Source organism: Fomitopsis serialis (assembly GCF_022376445.1).
Source record: "Fomitopsis serialis strain Sig1Antser10 chromosome Unknown B0H18scaffold_137, whole genome shotgun sequence".
Lineage (NCBI taxonomy): Eukaryota > Fungi > Basidiomycota > Agaricomycetes > Polyporales > Fomitopsidaceae > Fomitopsis > Fomitopsis serialis.
In genome coordinates, this window is record NW_025955097.1 from 68,197 (window position 1) to 83,110 (window position 14,914).

The following is a 14,914-nucleotide window of genomic DNA, read 5'->3' on the forward strand; positions in this document are numbered from 1 at the left end:
CCGGGAAGCGAGGGCGGAAAGTAACTTGATAACCGTCGTACCGAACGTTCGCGAAGCTGCCGTCGTGCACATGTCCGCCTTTCCGCGCCATGAGATGACCAGTGCGGCCATCACTTCTCCTCACCGCGTCCGAGTCGAGCTTCAAGGCCTCACTATACTCACACTGTTAATGCTTGTCCACCGTGTGTCACGGAGTAAGCCACGATGAGCGGCCACACCTCGAACCTTCCGATAACGCTACGGCATGTCGGATGTACACAGAGTCAAGAGCGTCATCCAACTACACCGAGTGCCTTGCGGTGCGCTGTACACAAGTGATGCGGCTGTTGGGCCGTACCTGTCGCCCTGAACGAGGTGTACGCAGGACCGTCCCAGTTCAAAGTACAGTGACACAGTCATAAACCCCAGGCCCATACGTGCAACAGACGCGATGCTGTTTGGCCCCCTTTGACCAGCCATCTCCGGGACTGATCAGTCCCGATAGCTATGTAGTGTGTAGGCTATCCCAGTGCTTTATTTTTCTGACCATTGAATCCGATATCATATTCAGGACGTTTCGTTTGCTTTCACAGCACGAAGTATGGAGAGAATCAGGCTCGATGTGCTGTATCCGCATGTAATCCTCAGGCTGCCAGCCGGTGTAGGTCGCCGTGTCACGGAGACGTCCATGCGCATCGCGCGGAAACGAGAACCATCGTCCAAAAATACTGTAGCAACGCGGTGAAGGCATGGGACACCGGAAACACGGCGCAGAATGACCTCGTTCTGACGCGTGTTTTCCTGTCGCCGACATTAAGTAGAGTCGGATCTACGCACATTTAGACGTTGGTCGCCGGAGCTGCCTCTTTAGGCCTTAGGGACTGCCTAAGGGAGACTAGCCTTAATTAACGGGCCAGGTTCGTCTTCGAGGACAATCGACCGTCTTAGAACTGATCAAGATGAAGATGCGTATCTCATTGATTCATTCGACGACATTGTGTACTACCGTAGTAGATGCTCGTATGGTCACACCGCGTTGTCAGTGGGCGAGTTAGCAGCGCACGCTTTACCCGCCGACCTGGCAGTGTATCACATTCCGCGTCGCTGTCGCGTTTGTGGTGGTGCTCGTGCAGGCCTGAGCCACCGCGGATCCGGATCGAGTTCGGTGGAAGGCGGCCCCGGGTGGGGATGATCACGATGCATGACATGCCGCGCGAACTGTGGCTGTGAGTTCGCGGAGGTTTGCGGCTGTTCTCTCGCCGCTCTGATCCGATAACACTGGAAGCGTGTTGCCTCTTTTGCCCACCTGCTGTGTACAGTGCCGTGCCAATTTGAAGGATGTCGATGACCACTGGTCTAGTGCGGGCTATCTTTGATATGAGTATGCCTCGCGAATCGTGTCTGTTAACCTAGTAAGTTTGCCAAGTATGACCTCGCATCCCCTACACAGCCGCTCCCTCCGCTTCCCATCCATCGCCCCGTCAGGCACTCACGATCCTGCTTATAAGGCTTCCCCAGAGCACGGCAAATACTCTATCACTCTGTTCCCTCATCCGTCTTTACTCCGAAGTGCACCAACATAAACCCACTCGTCAGCGTCGTCGCTGTTTCCTCCCTCCTCGGGAGAGTACCCGATACGCTGGCCGGGCTCCTCAGCCGAGGACCGTTCTTTGCCTACACACACGTCGTGCTCCCCCATTGGCCAGTGACCGTCTACAGCGGTTACTACGACGATGCTCGGCGCCACGCAGAAGACGAAAACGGGACAAGCTTCAGCAAGGACTGGGCCGACTTTCGGGAGGGCTGCAGCGCACGTTGGGAAGTCGTCCTCGGTTTCTGCACGGTCTACAACGCGTATGCTGCTACTGCTCGTCCATGTACCCTCTAGGCTGATGCACTCAAGTCTCACAGGATCACAATAGGCATGCTTTCCGCACTGCCTGGCATCGTCGACGTCAGTATCATCTGCGGGATCGTGTGCATGTTCGCAAGTGTGGTGTGCTTCGCGATAGCCATGCTGCTTCGTACGCACTTGAAGAAGCACGAGGATCCTGCCCGCGGAAAGGTTCGGCTCGCGGTGAGTCTTCCGGTGTGCAAAAGATTATTAATGAGATTAACTTTAATTTCCCAGCGCACCACCGAATCCCGTTGGACGTCAGTTCCGCTTCTCTTCGCCATCCCGGATGCGTGGTTCGTCTGGTAAGCGCGACAGTGACACCGCCAACGCGCATACATACTCACCCGTCGGACATCCGCACAGGGCCTCCATCGCGTTCTTCGCGTTCTTCCTCACGTTCTACTGGGGACGCCTCGCGCACGCACCCGGCGGTGCCTGCGGGGCGCCCATTCCACAGATCGCGGTGGGCGCGCGCTTCTACGTTGCTGCCTCCGCCGCGTTCTCTGTGCTCGTCGCGTCGGGCTTCGCGCACGTCGCGTTAGTCATGTGGGCCTGTCATCGGCTGGTCGCACGAGACGCGGCTACGCCCGCGGCGAACACGCCATAGCGATAGCGCGGTATATATGGTGTGGTGTGTATTGAACCGCTGGACGGCCGGCAGCAGATACGGACGCGCTTCGACATTGACAGTGATACGATAGGAACCTTGGTAGGTCGCTGCACCGGCCCCGGCGAAGCCTGGCGCCGCACTGCAGGGGCGCAGCCTACCAGGCCCGAGCCGTAGCCATGGGATCAGCCCCGTGGCGGGAGCACCTGCACTGCTTCGTTGGACGTCATTCTTGCCAGATCCGCGCCCTGGCGTTCAATATTCAGAGGTCGACATTCACTAGTGATCAAGAAGGCAGATCCACGACTGTGCCGTGTTGTACAAAGACGATCACACTGCCCAGCCACCGCACCTTCGGTGTAGTGTGTTTTTATTGATCTCTCTTACTGTTACTGGAGGGCGATCGCGAAGCCCTATCATGTAGACGCTGAATATCCGTGCATACTACTACAATCAGGTCGTTGGTATCTAGCTGTGCTTGGGCTCGGCGCACCTCCGTAGACGTGACTCCGCCGGGTGGGATGGGATTATAGAGACCCATAGCGCATGTACAGTAGAGCTATGAGCGTTTATTCACGGTCTACGTACAGTCCTTGATCAAGGTAGTATGGTAGTTGCACACACCATCCAGTGAGCGCGGCTGCAGCTGGGTACAGACAAACCCCAGCCGCGCTGCGAACCTCCGCGAAACATCCGCGCGTTGTGAGTGAACACTTCACTGTGAGTACAGCCTACAGCCTGCGCCGTCGGTCCAAGCGGCTGCTCGAGTACCCAGGCGCAATATGCCGACGCGGAACAACACCGCGTGCCAACCCTGTGCCCTCAGGCTGTGCGCTTGCGCCTTGAGCTAAGCTTTGACAAAAGTAATTCGGAGGCAATTGAGCCCGTTAAGTTACCCAAGAGCGCGAGCAGGAGTGGCCACACATGCACGTCCACGCACTGAGGGCTTCGCGAGAGACATCCTCGATGTCAATCTCTCGAATGCCGGCATGACTCACGACTACGTGCCAGAACATACACGCGAACAAGCATGCATGGAGTGAGAAGTAAAGCGTATTATATCAGTACAGATAGACGCATACATTGCAGCATACCATCCTGCGACAATAATCGAGGAGCACCCCTACGGACATCAAAGACGCCAATCCACGAAGTGATCCATATCGAAGCGCACGAAGGCAAGCATGTAGTCGACGGTTGTGCCGCCTTCCTCCTCATCCTCTCCCGCCTCTTGCTCTTGCTCCTCCGCGAAATGCACCTCCGTGTCTTCAGCAACCGCCTCGTCCACCGGGATGTCCTCGAACGCAACCCGTTTTTGCTCCTTGTCCGCGCCGCCCTCCGCGCCAAAGTCGCGCTCATCCTCGCCGATGAGTTCGACCTCCTCTCGCGCCGCCACCGCCGCCGCAAGCGCGTCAGCCTCGTCCTCGACGTCGCCCAGCGCCTTCGTCAGCTCCTTCTCTGCCTCGTTGGACAGCAGCGAGTGCCAGTCGAACTCGCCCTTCTGGATGACGATGTTATCGAGCGTCCGCTTCTGGTTCGCCTTTCGCAGCAGTGCCTCTTCGACGGTGTGCGTCGAGATGAAGCGATAGATGTGCACGTCCCGGATTTGTCCGATACGGTGGGCCCTATAGTCGGGTTAGGGCATGGCAGGCACAACGGAGCAGGGCGATGCTCACCTATCCTCACATTGGCGGTCCATTTGTGGATTGAAGTCGCTGTCATAGAAAACGACAGTGTCTGCGCCGGTCAGACTGGACAGAAGTCGTCAGTATACACGGGAGCTGCCAGCATAGAAACCACGCACTTGATGCCGACACCTCCGGATCGTGACGAGGCAATGAAACAGAATACGCGTGAATCCGAGTTGAATCGCTCCGTGATGTACTGCCGGTCCTCGATCTTCGTAGCACCATCGAGGCGCAGGTACAGATATCCGTGAAAGTTCAGGAACGTTTCCAGTATATCCAGTATCCTCGTCATCTGGGTGAAAATAAGGATGCGGTGGCCGCCCGCTTTGCGTTCTCGCAGAAGCCGCGCGAGTTCTTGCAGTTTACCGCAGTCGTACTGCAGCAGGGACGGATCTGGGAACGCAATCTGCAACTTGATAGCGGCACGATGGAGAGTCTGGTCGAACTTGGCATCCCGCTGTACGGCTAAGACGCTCTCTTCACGACCAGCAAGTGTGATACGAGGAAGATCCCGCGCGATGACAGCTGGTGTGACGAACGCGAACCTGGCGATGGTGTCGGCCATCTCCTCAGCTCGTCCAGCATACGACTTGACGGCGGAGTTTATCCTGTCGAGCACAGTCCAAGGCCGCTTTTCCATCGACGACAGTGGGAGCAAGGGAGAGTACAGCCGCTGACTGATGCGGATGAGTTCTTCACCATAGATCGGCTGCGGCGAGCATCGCAGCCTGTTGATGTATCCAAAATGACTCCACTTCGCGATCTCCGAAGCCCGCTGGGACCATTCTCGATAGCGCCTGAACCCGGAAATTGTCCGCGTGTCGTATGGCGGTGGCTCGCCCGGGAGCTCAGTAATCATGGGTAACCGCGGTGTCCCATCCAGGGACCGTATCTCGGCAGAAGCGAAGGAAGACGTGTTCTGCTTCTGAATGAACTGCAGGCCGAGTAGGTCCAAGTTACAGTAATCGTTATCACTGGCAGCAAAAAGGCGCCGGCGAACGAGGAGCTCTTTGATTTCGAAGTCGGCGATGGCGGAGCGTTCCATGGCGAAGGAGGTGACGATCGGGCGAACCTCGAATAGGTCCGGATGGTTGACGACCTTCCTCAGCTGCATGAGGATGTTCGCGATCTTCTGGTAGACACCCGACTGCAGGTCGTACCTAGTGTCTGCACGGGCCATGAACTCGTCGTACAGGAATCGCTGTCGTTTGGATAAGGGGCACATGACGAGGTGTTCGAACTTCTGTGGCAGCTCCTTCTCGACATCCCGCTTGAGCCGACGTAAGAGGTAGGGACGTAGCACCATGTGGAGTTTCGAGACGCGCTGTTGTGTCTCATCGTCCATGGTTCCCATCTCGATCGCCTTCTCAAGAGGGTCTGTGTTCAAGTCAGATAACAGGCAATTCATAGAGGAACCGAGGACGTACTCGCAAACCACTCGCCGAATTCTTTGAGGTTGGCAAAGTTGCTTCCTGACATCAAGAACTGCAACAGCGCCCACAGCTCCGTGAGGTTGTTCTGCAGCGGTGTGCCGGTCAAGAGGAGGCGTCGAAAGGAGCGGAACATGAGAAGGATATTCCATCGCTGCGACCGGAAGTTCTTGATCATGTGCGCCTCATCGAGGATCATGTAGTACCACGCCTTGCGTTTGAAAACATGCGCGTCTCGGCTTGCGAGCGTGTACGAGGTCACGCAGACGTTGAAGTGGTACTTGTTGTTCCACCCCTGGCGCAGCTCCTTCCGCTGTTTCGTGCTTCCATGGTAGCTGAGGACCTTGAAGCCGGGGAGAAACTTCTTGAACTCCATCTCCCAGTTCAGCAAAACGCTCGTGGGAACTATGATCAGGTGAGGGCCCCAGATTCCGCGTTCGCAGGCAAGATGAGCAAGGAGGGAGATCGTCTGGATTGTCTTCCTATGGTACTCGTGTTCAGCATCCGACTTTCCAAATACAGAAGGATGCGTTGAGCTTACCCAAGGCCCATCTCATCAGCTAAGATGCCGTTGAGGTTGTTTATATGAAGACTGGCCAACCACTCCAAGCCTGCTTGCTGATACGGCCGCAGATTGCCACGGAGGAGGAAGGGTGCTTTGACAGGCGACGACGGATCCCATTCGACTGGTGCGACGGCATACGGCCTCAAGTAAACAGGTATTGATGACAGCTCTTCCTCTGCTTCGGCAGCAACGTCCTCGGCATCGTTCTCCGTCGGAGTCATCTCTAGTGCAGCCAAATCCGGTTGAGGTTCCTGCGGAGATGTCACCATTTCGTCGTCTGGAACGAAATCTGACGATGGTGCAACATCCTCATGTGGAAGATCCTCCGCCATAGACTGCGACTCGGACGTGCCTACATCCTGGCTATCCTCGGGAACAGGGGTGGCTTGGTCAATATCCATATGGTCGAGAGTTCCGCCATTCGTCAGATGGGCAGACACAGACGAAGGTCCCACCTCACCATCCACACTCGAGGTAGTCTTCGTGACCGCAACGGAAATGGCTTCATCGTCATGCGCCGAGAAGTCAAACGAACCGGACGAGGCAGCGAACGGGAATATGTCGCCCCAATCAGCCTTGCCAGGGCTATAGCTGGGCGGTATGGGTGTCTCCGAATCCGCATACTCGATGTAGTGTTCCACAGTAGGCGTCGGGCTAGGCGAAGGTGTTCGAACCGGTATAGACTCGACGTGTATACTGGTCGATACACTTCGACTGCGTCGCGACTGGGACGCGATCCCTGAGTCGGGCTCAGGAGTTTGTTCCACGGACGCGTTTTCGGTCGTCGTCGGTCCCAAGGACGATCTAGACCGAGAGCTCGGACTGCGAGGCATCGACTCTGCGCCATCACCAAGTAGGAGACTGATATCAGCGCCTTCCTCTGGTTCGGACTCGTCGCTCTCCTCGCCCTCTTCGTCAGAGACAGCTGCGCCATCTGCCTCACTCGACAATGCGTCGTCTGGCTCCGGCGACGCCGATGCCCAGCGACTAAGTGCCGCCGATACGCTGCTGGACCGGCTGCGCGGGGTTGCCTTGCTCAGATCCAGCTGTTGAGCGGTCAAGATCTGGCCAGACTGGTCGAGGATGGCATCCAGGTGTTCCTGCCCGCGTATCCGTTCCTCCTCCTCGCGCCTGAGCTGCTCCTCCCTGCGAATATGCTACCACGACGCTCAGTCATTACGAGTCACGCGTGAGAGTACTGGGCACTCACATGGACAGCCTTCTTCCACTCGTCGATGACGTGCCTGATCGTCGCCTTCGCGAGCGCACGCAGCCGCTTCTCTTCCTGCAGCTTCAGCTTGTCGTCCTTCACCGCTCGGCCCTCCCAGTATGCCCGCACCCTGCTTGCAACCTGGGCAGCGACCTGTCGACCGCTGGTAGGGCGATGCGTAGCACGGTCCTTGACAGCCTCGATAATATGCGACCATGTATCTTGACTAGTGTTCATGTTTGGCCCTCTCTGGGGAGGACTTACAGGCAGAGAATCGTCGCCGACGCTCTCCGGGAAGAACCGCCCCTCCTCGCGCAGTTCCCCTACGCGTCGCCAAAAGTCTGCAACTTGCTGGATGCGATCCTGGATAGCATCCTCGTTCACGTCGTTACCGTCCAGCGTGGTATAAGACGAGAGCAGCGCAGACAGCGAGGATCCGAACCGTGGCGGGGGTGGCCTCTGCACGGGGCTCGAATACACCGGATCTGGACGGCGAACGATAAGCTTGATGCGCTTGAGGGGACTTGTGCTCGGCGAGGTAGGCTCAGCCCGACGAGTAGCAGAACGGGCACCATTGGGCGACAACTTCCGCTTTGTGGGTTTGCGACGGCTGGACAGTGTCGCGGATACCGACTCCGGTGGATGCTTCGTATGCGACAACGGTGCGTCTTCTGGACCGGCAGCGGAGAAAGATCGGCCGTTCGACTCGATTCGTCGCCTTTTTGCAGGGGGTAAATCCTCCACTTCAGCTGCGCTATCCCGTGCGTTCTTGACTCGTTGTTGACGTTTTATGGGAGAAACAGAGGGTGGGTCCTCGGTGACGGCCTTTGCCTTGCCCTTGCCCTTACCAACGTATGTACTGACGCTGGCAGGAACTTCTGGAGGAGGCATCAGGCGCGATGGTCTGGGCCTCACAGGAGCAGATATCGACGGCGTTGAGGCGGTGGGAGCAGGAGCTGTGACGGCGTCATTGTCCTGCCCTTTCTTCTTTGAACGAACTGTCTTCGACGGTGCTGCAGTTGTCTTCAAAGCTTGCAAACGCTCGGTGCGAGCCTTTCGCGTGAGCCGTGATGAGCTTGCACTCTTCGAGTCCTCGACCAAATCGTACTGCGATTTATACTAGTGAAGAAAATGAGCATTGCACACACTACGGTCACAGTTTTGGCAACAACTCGGCGATGACTCCGCTGCACCACACCGTTGATGAGACAAGTATGAGCGCAATCTGCGGTCGGTTGATCCCGCCAGAGGGTGCTCGCCCAAACTCTTCTGGTGAGTGAAAGAAAGACGGGCACCCTGGCAGATTGCGCACACACGTCCGACGACAAGGGTATCTTCTGGTCGAACGATGTCACATCACCAGACCAAATGAGCGAGCGCGGACCGTCAGCACAGGTGTCCATAGTTAGTGCACTTGCTGAACTCTGACAGTCGATGCCAAAACTCTGTGTGGAGTAAGACGTACCTCGCGAAATACGGTCGAGCTGTCCTGTTTGGCAATCTTATATGCAGCGTCAAAGAAGAACGCCTCGCTCGCGTCGGATAACACACCTTGGGATCGTACGAAACCAATGTCACGAACTTCTCGAGGTGAAAGCGTTCGCGCACCTACAAATTAGGTCAGAACTCGCGCCTCCACGGATATGAGATATGATCCTTAGGGAGAGCATATCATCACATGTAGATAAAATGAGGAACGTACGTAGGTATCATGCCTGTCAGAGACCTGGTCCAACTCTGTTTGCCTATCCTGCACCATGCGAGCGCGTTCACGCGCGACGCGTTCCTCTACGCCACTCGCCTTTGCCCCGTTCTCCGCCGGATGGTCCGCATCCTGTCTGTGCCTAGCATCTCTTGCGACTCCAGAGGGTCCTGAGTGCCCGAAACGTCCCCTAGTGTTCATCGCGCGGGGACACGCATGGGCAAGCGCGTGAGAAGAGGTCTTGTCGGTCGATCTGCGCAGATACTGGACGGTTTTACGAGATTCTTGAACTAGAAGCCTCCCAGGATGATATAGAGACGAAAAGAACAGTCAGAGGACGTGTTGAGGCCGCCAGTGCTCGGCGTACGCGAATGAGAGTTAGAGCATCCATATTCGTGAGCATCCAGGAGGTTGTTTGGTCGGTACAAACAACGGGATGCGCGCGACCTACCGGCGGCAGCACTTCGGTGTCTCGTCGACAACGAACTGCAGGTCGGTATGAAATCCGAGTCGGTTGCTGTCGCTGTTTGCAGTCTCGATGACTATTCTTTGAGGCCGACGGAGTATCCTTGCTATTCTTGCCACAGCTCGTCGCGCGGGGACCTCATCAACATTTTGCACAGGCCAGTGCGTTGTAGACGAAGCTCATATTGCTCGCATACCATTGCGTCCCATCATGGATTGCCAGACTTGAGTTTTAAGCACACAGTGAGCCTCCATGCTACATTTTCACACATCGTACACATCGCATCATGGTACATTCAGTGAGCACGTCCCCTGGAAAGTCTATCACCGTCGAACTTCGAAGACGTCGTATTCCAGTTGGTCGAGAGTACGTTCGTTTGATATCTCCACACCCTTCACGTCGGCGCGCGGTGGACCGGTGTGCAGGACCTTCTTGCTGTATAGTGAAGTGAAGTCTGCCATCAGTGAGTGGTATCTCGTACAGTACTGCAGAAGTGACCCACAATCTGTCCAGGGCGCCTTCGCTGCCCTGAGCTTCTCCAACGACATGTCCCGTCTGCCACACTCGCGGTGAGTATCATCGGGTAATCACTGGTAGTATCATTGACTACTTACCGTATCGTTGGCCACCCAACCTACGACGCCTGTGTCGTGGGCCACATCCTTGGCAAAGGCTCTGTAGAACACGCCTTGCACCTTGCCGCTGACGATGAAGTTGAAAGCGCGGTACGCCATGGTGATGGTTGTGACGATAGCCCTCGGTGAGTTTGTGAGATCTTTCTGTTTACGGGGCCTGGGCTTGTGCGTTCCGTTTGCCAAACCAGGATGGGGCTATCTCTCGGCTATGACATCATGAGAACTCGCATGAGCCGCTGTTGGTCTGCTTTGCAGTTCACTGCAATGTTCTGTCAACGCATTATGCATATCTCGTTACCTGGTGCGTTTACTCCTTTATCATTCAAGTGCACATTCGAGTCAACCTAATCCATAGCCATCAAACCGAAGGCTCGTTGAACTACTTTTCCGCCGTACGTCCGCCTCATGTATGCGATTCTTACAACACTGAGTAGCTTCGCAGATTGGTGAACTGCTGTTCTTTCTGGCGTCTATCCTTGCCGTAGTCGTCCGGGCTTGGCCAAGTGTCTGCCCAATCCTGCGACGTCCGGATAAACCGCCGAGCGTGCCGTCAATGGGCTGCCTCGCCTGGGATGTATGCCAACTCAGGCGTTCTCCTATGATGAGTAAGGCGCCAGAATAGGTACCAGTAAAGATTTCTCGAGGATCTCTCGACGATGCAATGATGCAGTTCGACTCGGGAATTAGAACGTACCGACCGGCCCTGGGGATTCAAGTTACTCAGTTTACAGGATGCCGCTGTGTGGTAGCATGGGAACGCTGTGTTGCAGTGCATAAGTACCTTCAATCGATTCGAATAGTATTTGAATAGGTCCGATGCGAAGTCACTTCATCGGGTTGAGCGTTGACCGCCCTTCGTCTCGTTGAGAGTTCGTTGGTGTTCGCAAGATGTTCGCGTGCATTGTCCTTGACTCAATGGGCTGACTCTATGTAGGTGTCGATAAAATACACGATACGCTGACGTAAATAATGAAAAATTGATTGATGAGGGCGAGATTCGAACTCGCGCCCTTTCGGACCAGATCACGTGACACGCGAACACACCAAATGTTCGGTCCACAACACCTTAGTCTGGCGCCTTAGACCGCTCGGCCACCTCACCACATTGCGAAAGGTTCTAATGTCTTGTATAATCAGAAAAGGCCCTGCCTGGATGAATGAGATCTGTCCGCCTGCCAGCCTGAGTGGAGAGTCGCGAGGCATTTCTATACCGACCTACAGTATACTGGAGACACTCACATATACGCATATAAATGAGGACGAATGAGGCGGTACACGAGTACAGTTAATGTCTCAATCACTTCTTACTAGTGGTAAAGCTTACTGTACGGGTACAATTAGCTCAAAACAGCGCGATCTCAACAATTGAACGTCAGGGAGCATTGAAGTGGAAGGTGAGCAAATGGATTGAGAAAGACATCTCACCTCAGATCATCTCCGTCCGATATAACGACCTGCGGTGTGTCCAGTTTGCAACAGAAAAATATGTCAATGGACAGCACACACTTGTACAGCTATCGTGAAAGTTCTAACAAAGTGGTGAGGTTTACACTGGAATTTTTGTCGTCATCTCCATAAGCGACCCCATAAACGCAATGGCCTGCTTGAAGAAATGGTCGAAGCACTTGTATCCCAAAGGAACAGGAGAATGCAAAAGAATTCTCATTGACACCGCTGTAGCGTTCAGAGAGCTTGACATAATAGAGGGGTAAATATTGCCATGATTATGAGATAGCGGCACTCACGCGACGGCCTTGATATTCAGGTAAATACACGGCATGCGTGCACCACAGTTTAGCACAAGTGACCGGAAGACGCGGCTTGGAATGCGCGGCCCTCACTGGCAGCCCCACGTTACCTTGTCGCATACACCCAGGCCAATGCTGCGAGACGTTTTGCTGCTTCGTTGGTGGTTGGTGTCCAGCGTTGCACGTAAGACACAGCATCTAGACGAGTCTACAATGGTCTGCGGAATGAAACCCTGCATAGTCAGGTCACAGTGAAACCAACACCTTGTTGAACGATCGGTCAAGATTCAATTTGTATGACTGAGAAAAGCTACTTACCCGGTACTTAAATGCATTTGCCATTGGGCCACAAGGGGATGTGATTTCACGAAACTTCCTGGTCAACGTCGGACGGGCATCAGGGTTCAAGCTCGAGTAGAGTCGCTGTCCATCCGCCAGCGAACGCGGCTGTGCTGTGCCGAGCGATGCTTACGTGCAGTACTGCCAAAGTACTACGTGGCCTCGCGCCGGCAATGGATGCTTGTTGCGCACAGGTGCTCTAGCGACTTTCAACAACTTCCGAGTCGCCTGCTCTACCTGTCCTAGTACTCGACAGCATTTCGATAGGCCAGTCTGAATGAATGTTATGGATCCACCCAGCATCTGAACATACTGCAACTCACTTTGAGAATTGTAGCACGAGATAGAGCCGAAGTCTCAAGCTTCAGCACGCAAGCTCACTCAACACGTCGAAGTAAGTCCTAGTAGTAGTGGTCCAAGTTGGTGCGTTGCAACCAAGGCATCCGAATCGAGGCCATTTATCACTGTTTATCTATCGAAGTAAAGTTGAAGTAAAGATAGCATAGGTTCCGATAATTCTATGTGAGTTTTCCACAAAGCTATTGTACAGAATCAATTACCTACCCCCATGTGACTTAGTCGGAAGTGCTGAGTTATCGTCGACGCCCCGCCGTCGTGTTCCTCAACGCCGACGACGACGACCTCGCTGCATCCGCACATCCGTCGCTCAAGCTAGGGGAAGACCCGACCTGCACGAGCACATGTTCAAGGCATAACTGATAAGCGAATACCATTGTCCACGACACTCCTTTGTCCCGGCCTAGCCTCGAGGCGGTGTTGCCGCCGAGTGGCACCAATCCTTTGTTTTTTGCCTGTATTTCTCTCGACACACCTTTCTGCATAGGCTTCATCGTCTCCTGATGTCTACCACCAGTATACGACCCGATGAAGACGTTCAAAGGGCTCAGGAGTCAAGGGTAACATCGAAGGACCGATCGCGGACATCATCGTACCGCTGTGTGTCCTGGTCCTATCCGGGCAGGCGTCCGCAACGCCCGTCGAGGATACCGGTCTTCAAACCCCTTCTCGCCGGGTCGGGTGTCTTCGCCAGGCCACCGCATTACCACGATCTCCTATACCGTGCGAGGCGCCGCAAGACGCCGGACAGCATCGAGGACGATGTCGAACTGAGCTCGAGGCTAGCTGGGGTCAAGCTCGTCGAGGACACCGTCTCTTGTTACGAGAACGACGTGGGCATTCTCACCGACGCATCCACTGCCGACGAGCGACCGTTGTTCTGCGGTATGCTGAGCCAGGACGACATCGCCACCGTGCAGCGTCAGTGGCACGATCACGTCGAGCAGCTCCTAGGCGGCATCAGCAAGCGTCTGTCGACTTCATTCGAGGAGATCGTCGCCGCGGCAGGTGGGCCAGATGGCAAGATATGGGACCTCAGTCTGCTCGACAGTCCCGAGCTCAGTGAGTCTGAATTGTCCGCCGAGTCTGACCCGCCACCGTCTACGCCCCGCGCATCCCCCTCCTCCCTTCCCCGTGGTGCAAAGCACGGATCGATGGACGTCTTGCAGCCGCACCCGACGCCCCTCAGTGCGACCGCCGCCGCCTTCATCCCCGCTGCACCGTCGCCCTCCTCCTTCTCCAAGTCGCCCTCTCCGACGCACGAGTTCGCCTTCCCGTCCCTAAGCGCCGACAACCCGGCCGCGTCGCCCGCTGCTCGAAAGCGCTCCCTCCTCCTCAAGGACGGCGAGGGCTTCTACCACTCCGCCGAGGCCAGCATCGAGAACATCCGCAGCTCGACCCCGCGCCGTGCTCGCCCCTCCGCTGATCTCCTCCCAGCCTTCCTCGCCGACGGCTCGAGCACGACCCGCATCCGCGCGCGGAACGCCTCCCGCACCCGCGAGATGGTCGATCGGCTCCGGTCCGGGCGGTGGAACGGCAAGAAGGGCAGCGACAAGGCGAGTCCGCCCAGCCTCGAGCACATGCCCGAGGGCAAACCGACCAAGGAGCGGTCAGTGGAACGCGCATCATCCTCAGAGCGCAGCAGTGTCTCGTCGGGCATGACCGCCGACGCCGACGGCTGGATCAGCGGACCCTCGTCCAAGGCGTCCGACGATGGCTGGATCGACGGTCCGGCGCCCTGCAGCACGCCTGCGCCTGCGCCCACTCCTACCGTAGCAACGCCGAAGAAGGACTCCCGCCCGCGCACCCAGAAACACACACATAAGCGCTCATCTAGCAGCGCGAGCTCGCTCTCCACCGCTGCGTCTGCCCCGCCCGCGACGCCCGTGCAATCGAACCTCCCTGTGCCAGCGCCCGGCTTCTACCCCGCGCCCGCGGCTACACCGCTCGTGAACGCGTTCCCGTACGCGCTCCCGCCGCGCACCCCCGGGATGAGCGACGCGCAGTATCTGATGCACATTCAGAAGCTGCAGCACGATCACTGGGCGAGCTACATGCGGTTTGGGGGTGCGGGCACGTTCGCACCCGGGCCGTATGCGGCGTATCCGCCTGCACCGGTCATGCCTATGGTCTATGGCGCCAAGTGATTTGCTTGTTGACCCCGGAATGTGCGTGTTCTATGCGTGTATGCGGGTTTTGACAACGGGGCTAACACACTGCGGAGATAGGCTGCCTCACTTGTTATCGCGCATACACGCACCTCAATCCGTTCTCAGCACACGCATCCTCTC

At 56.2% G+C, this 14,914-nt stretch overlaps 4 protein-coding genes and 1 non-coding gene across 5 annotated transcripts; 2 read left to right on the forward strand and 3 right to left on the reverse strand.

Annotated features, from left to right (window-relative positions):
• The first annotated feature begins 1,704 nt into the window (after window positions 1-1,704).
• B0H18DRAFT_97408 (uncharacterized protein) lies at window positions 1,705-2,573 on the forward strand. Its single transcript, XM_048043974.1, has 4 exons — window positions 1,705-1,833; window positions 1,891-2,044; window positions 2,111-2,178; window positions 2,240-2,573. Exons 2-4 carry the CDS (start codon window positions 1,904-1,906, stop codon window positions 2,481-2,483), a joined length of 453 nt encoding a protein of 150 aa, XP_047887126.1. The 5' UTR covers window positions 1,705-1,833; window positions 1,891-1,903; the 3' UTR covers window positions 2,484-2,573.
• Window positions 2,574-3,519: 946 nt separating this feature from the next.
• Window positions 3,520-9,467, reverse strand: B0H18DRAFT_1041806 (SNF2 family N-terminal domain-containing protein). Its single transcript, XM_048030598.1, has 9 exons — window positions 9,079-9,467; window positions 8,928-8,984; window positions 8,842-8,877; window positions 7,377-8,495; window positions 6,143-7,323; window positions 5,599-6,083; window positions 4,288-5,548; window positions 4,160-4,234; window positions 3,520-4,108 (listed from the first exon to the last, which is right to left on the reverse strand). Exons 1-9 carry the CDS (start codon window positions 9,277-9,279, stop codon window positions 3,616-3,618), a joined length of 4,908 nt encoding a protein of 1,635 aa, XP_047887127.1. The 5' UTR covers window positions 9,280-9,467; the 3' UTR covers window positions 3,520-3,615.
• Window positions 9,468-9,578: 111 nt separating this feature from the next.
• On the reverse strand, window positions 9,579-10,559 carry B0H18DRAFT_97450 (Acylphosphatase-like domain-containing protein). Its single transcript, XM_048044008.1, has 3 exons — window positions 10,159-10,559; window positions 10,047-10,099; window positions 9,579-9,979 (listed from the first exon to the last, which is right to left on the reverse strand). The coding sequence occupies exons 1-3, from the start codon at window positions 10,276-10,278 to the stop codon at window positions 9,868-9,870; spliced, it is 285 nt and encodes a 94-aa protein (XP_047887128.1). The 5' UTR covers window positions 10,279-10,559; the 3' UTR covers window positions 9,579-9,867.
• Window positions 10,560-11,161: 602 nt separating this feature from the next.
• On the reverse strand, window positions 11,162-11,281 carry B0H18DRAFT_t142. Its single transcript has one exon. It is a non-coding gene; the product is annotated as a tRNA-Leu (tRNA).
• A 1,845-nt stretch (window positions 11,282-13,126) lies between these two features.
• Window positions 13,127-14,770, forward strand: B0H18DRAFT_959334 (uncharacterized protein; the record flags this gene model as incomplete). The annotated part of the gene is made up of 1 exon (XM_048042804.1): window positions 13,127-14,770. One exon carries the CDS (start codon window positions 13,127-13,129, stop codon window positions 14,768-14,770), a length of 1,644 nt encoding a protein of 547 aa, XP_047887129.1.
• Between the last annotated feature and the right edge of the window lie 144 nt (window positions 14,771-14,914).

Coding starts and splice junctions, on each gene's coding strand:
- B0H18DRAFT_97450 (XM_048044008.1), bottom strand. CDS start 10,278: ATGGCGTACCGCGCTTTCAACTTCATCGTCAGCGGCAAGGTGCAAGGC. Junction 10,100..10,158: donor GTTGGGTGGCCAACGATACG/GTAAGTAGTCAA, acceptor CGAGTGTGGCAG/ACGGGACATGTCGTTGGAGA. Junction 9,980..10,046: donor GAAGGCGCCCTGGACAGATT/GTGGGTCACTTC, acceptor TTCACTATACAG/CAAGAAGGTCCTGCACACCG.
- B0H18DRAFT_97408 (XM_048043974.1), top strand. CDS start 1,904: ATGCTTTCCGCACTGCCTGGCATCGTCGACGTCAGTATCATCTGCGGG. Junction 2,045..2,110: donor AGGATCCTGCCCGCGGAAAG/GTTCGGCTCGCG, acceptor TTAATTTCCCAG/CGCACCACCGAATCCCGTTG. Junction 2,179..2,239: donor CCGGATGCGTGGTTCGTCTG/GTAAGCGCGACA, acceptor ACATCCGCACAG/GGCCTCCATCGCGTTCTTCG.
- B0H18DRAFT_1041806 (XM_048030598.1), bottom strand. CDS start 9,279: ATGAACACTAGGGGACGTTTCGGGCACTCAGGACCCTCTGGAGTCGCA. Junction 8,985..9,078: donor CTGACAGGCATGATACCTAC/GTACGTTCCTCA, acceptor CCTAATTTGTAG/GTGCGCGAACGCTTTCACCT. Junction 6,084..6,142: donor GCTGATGAGATGGGCCTTGG/GTAAGCTCAACG, acceptor CGAGTACCATAG/GAAGACAATCCAGACGATCT.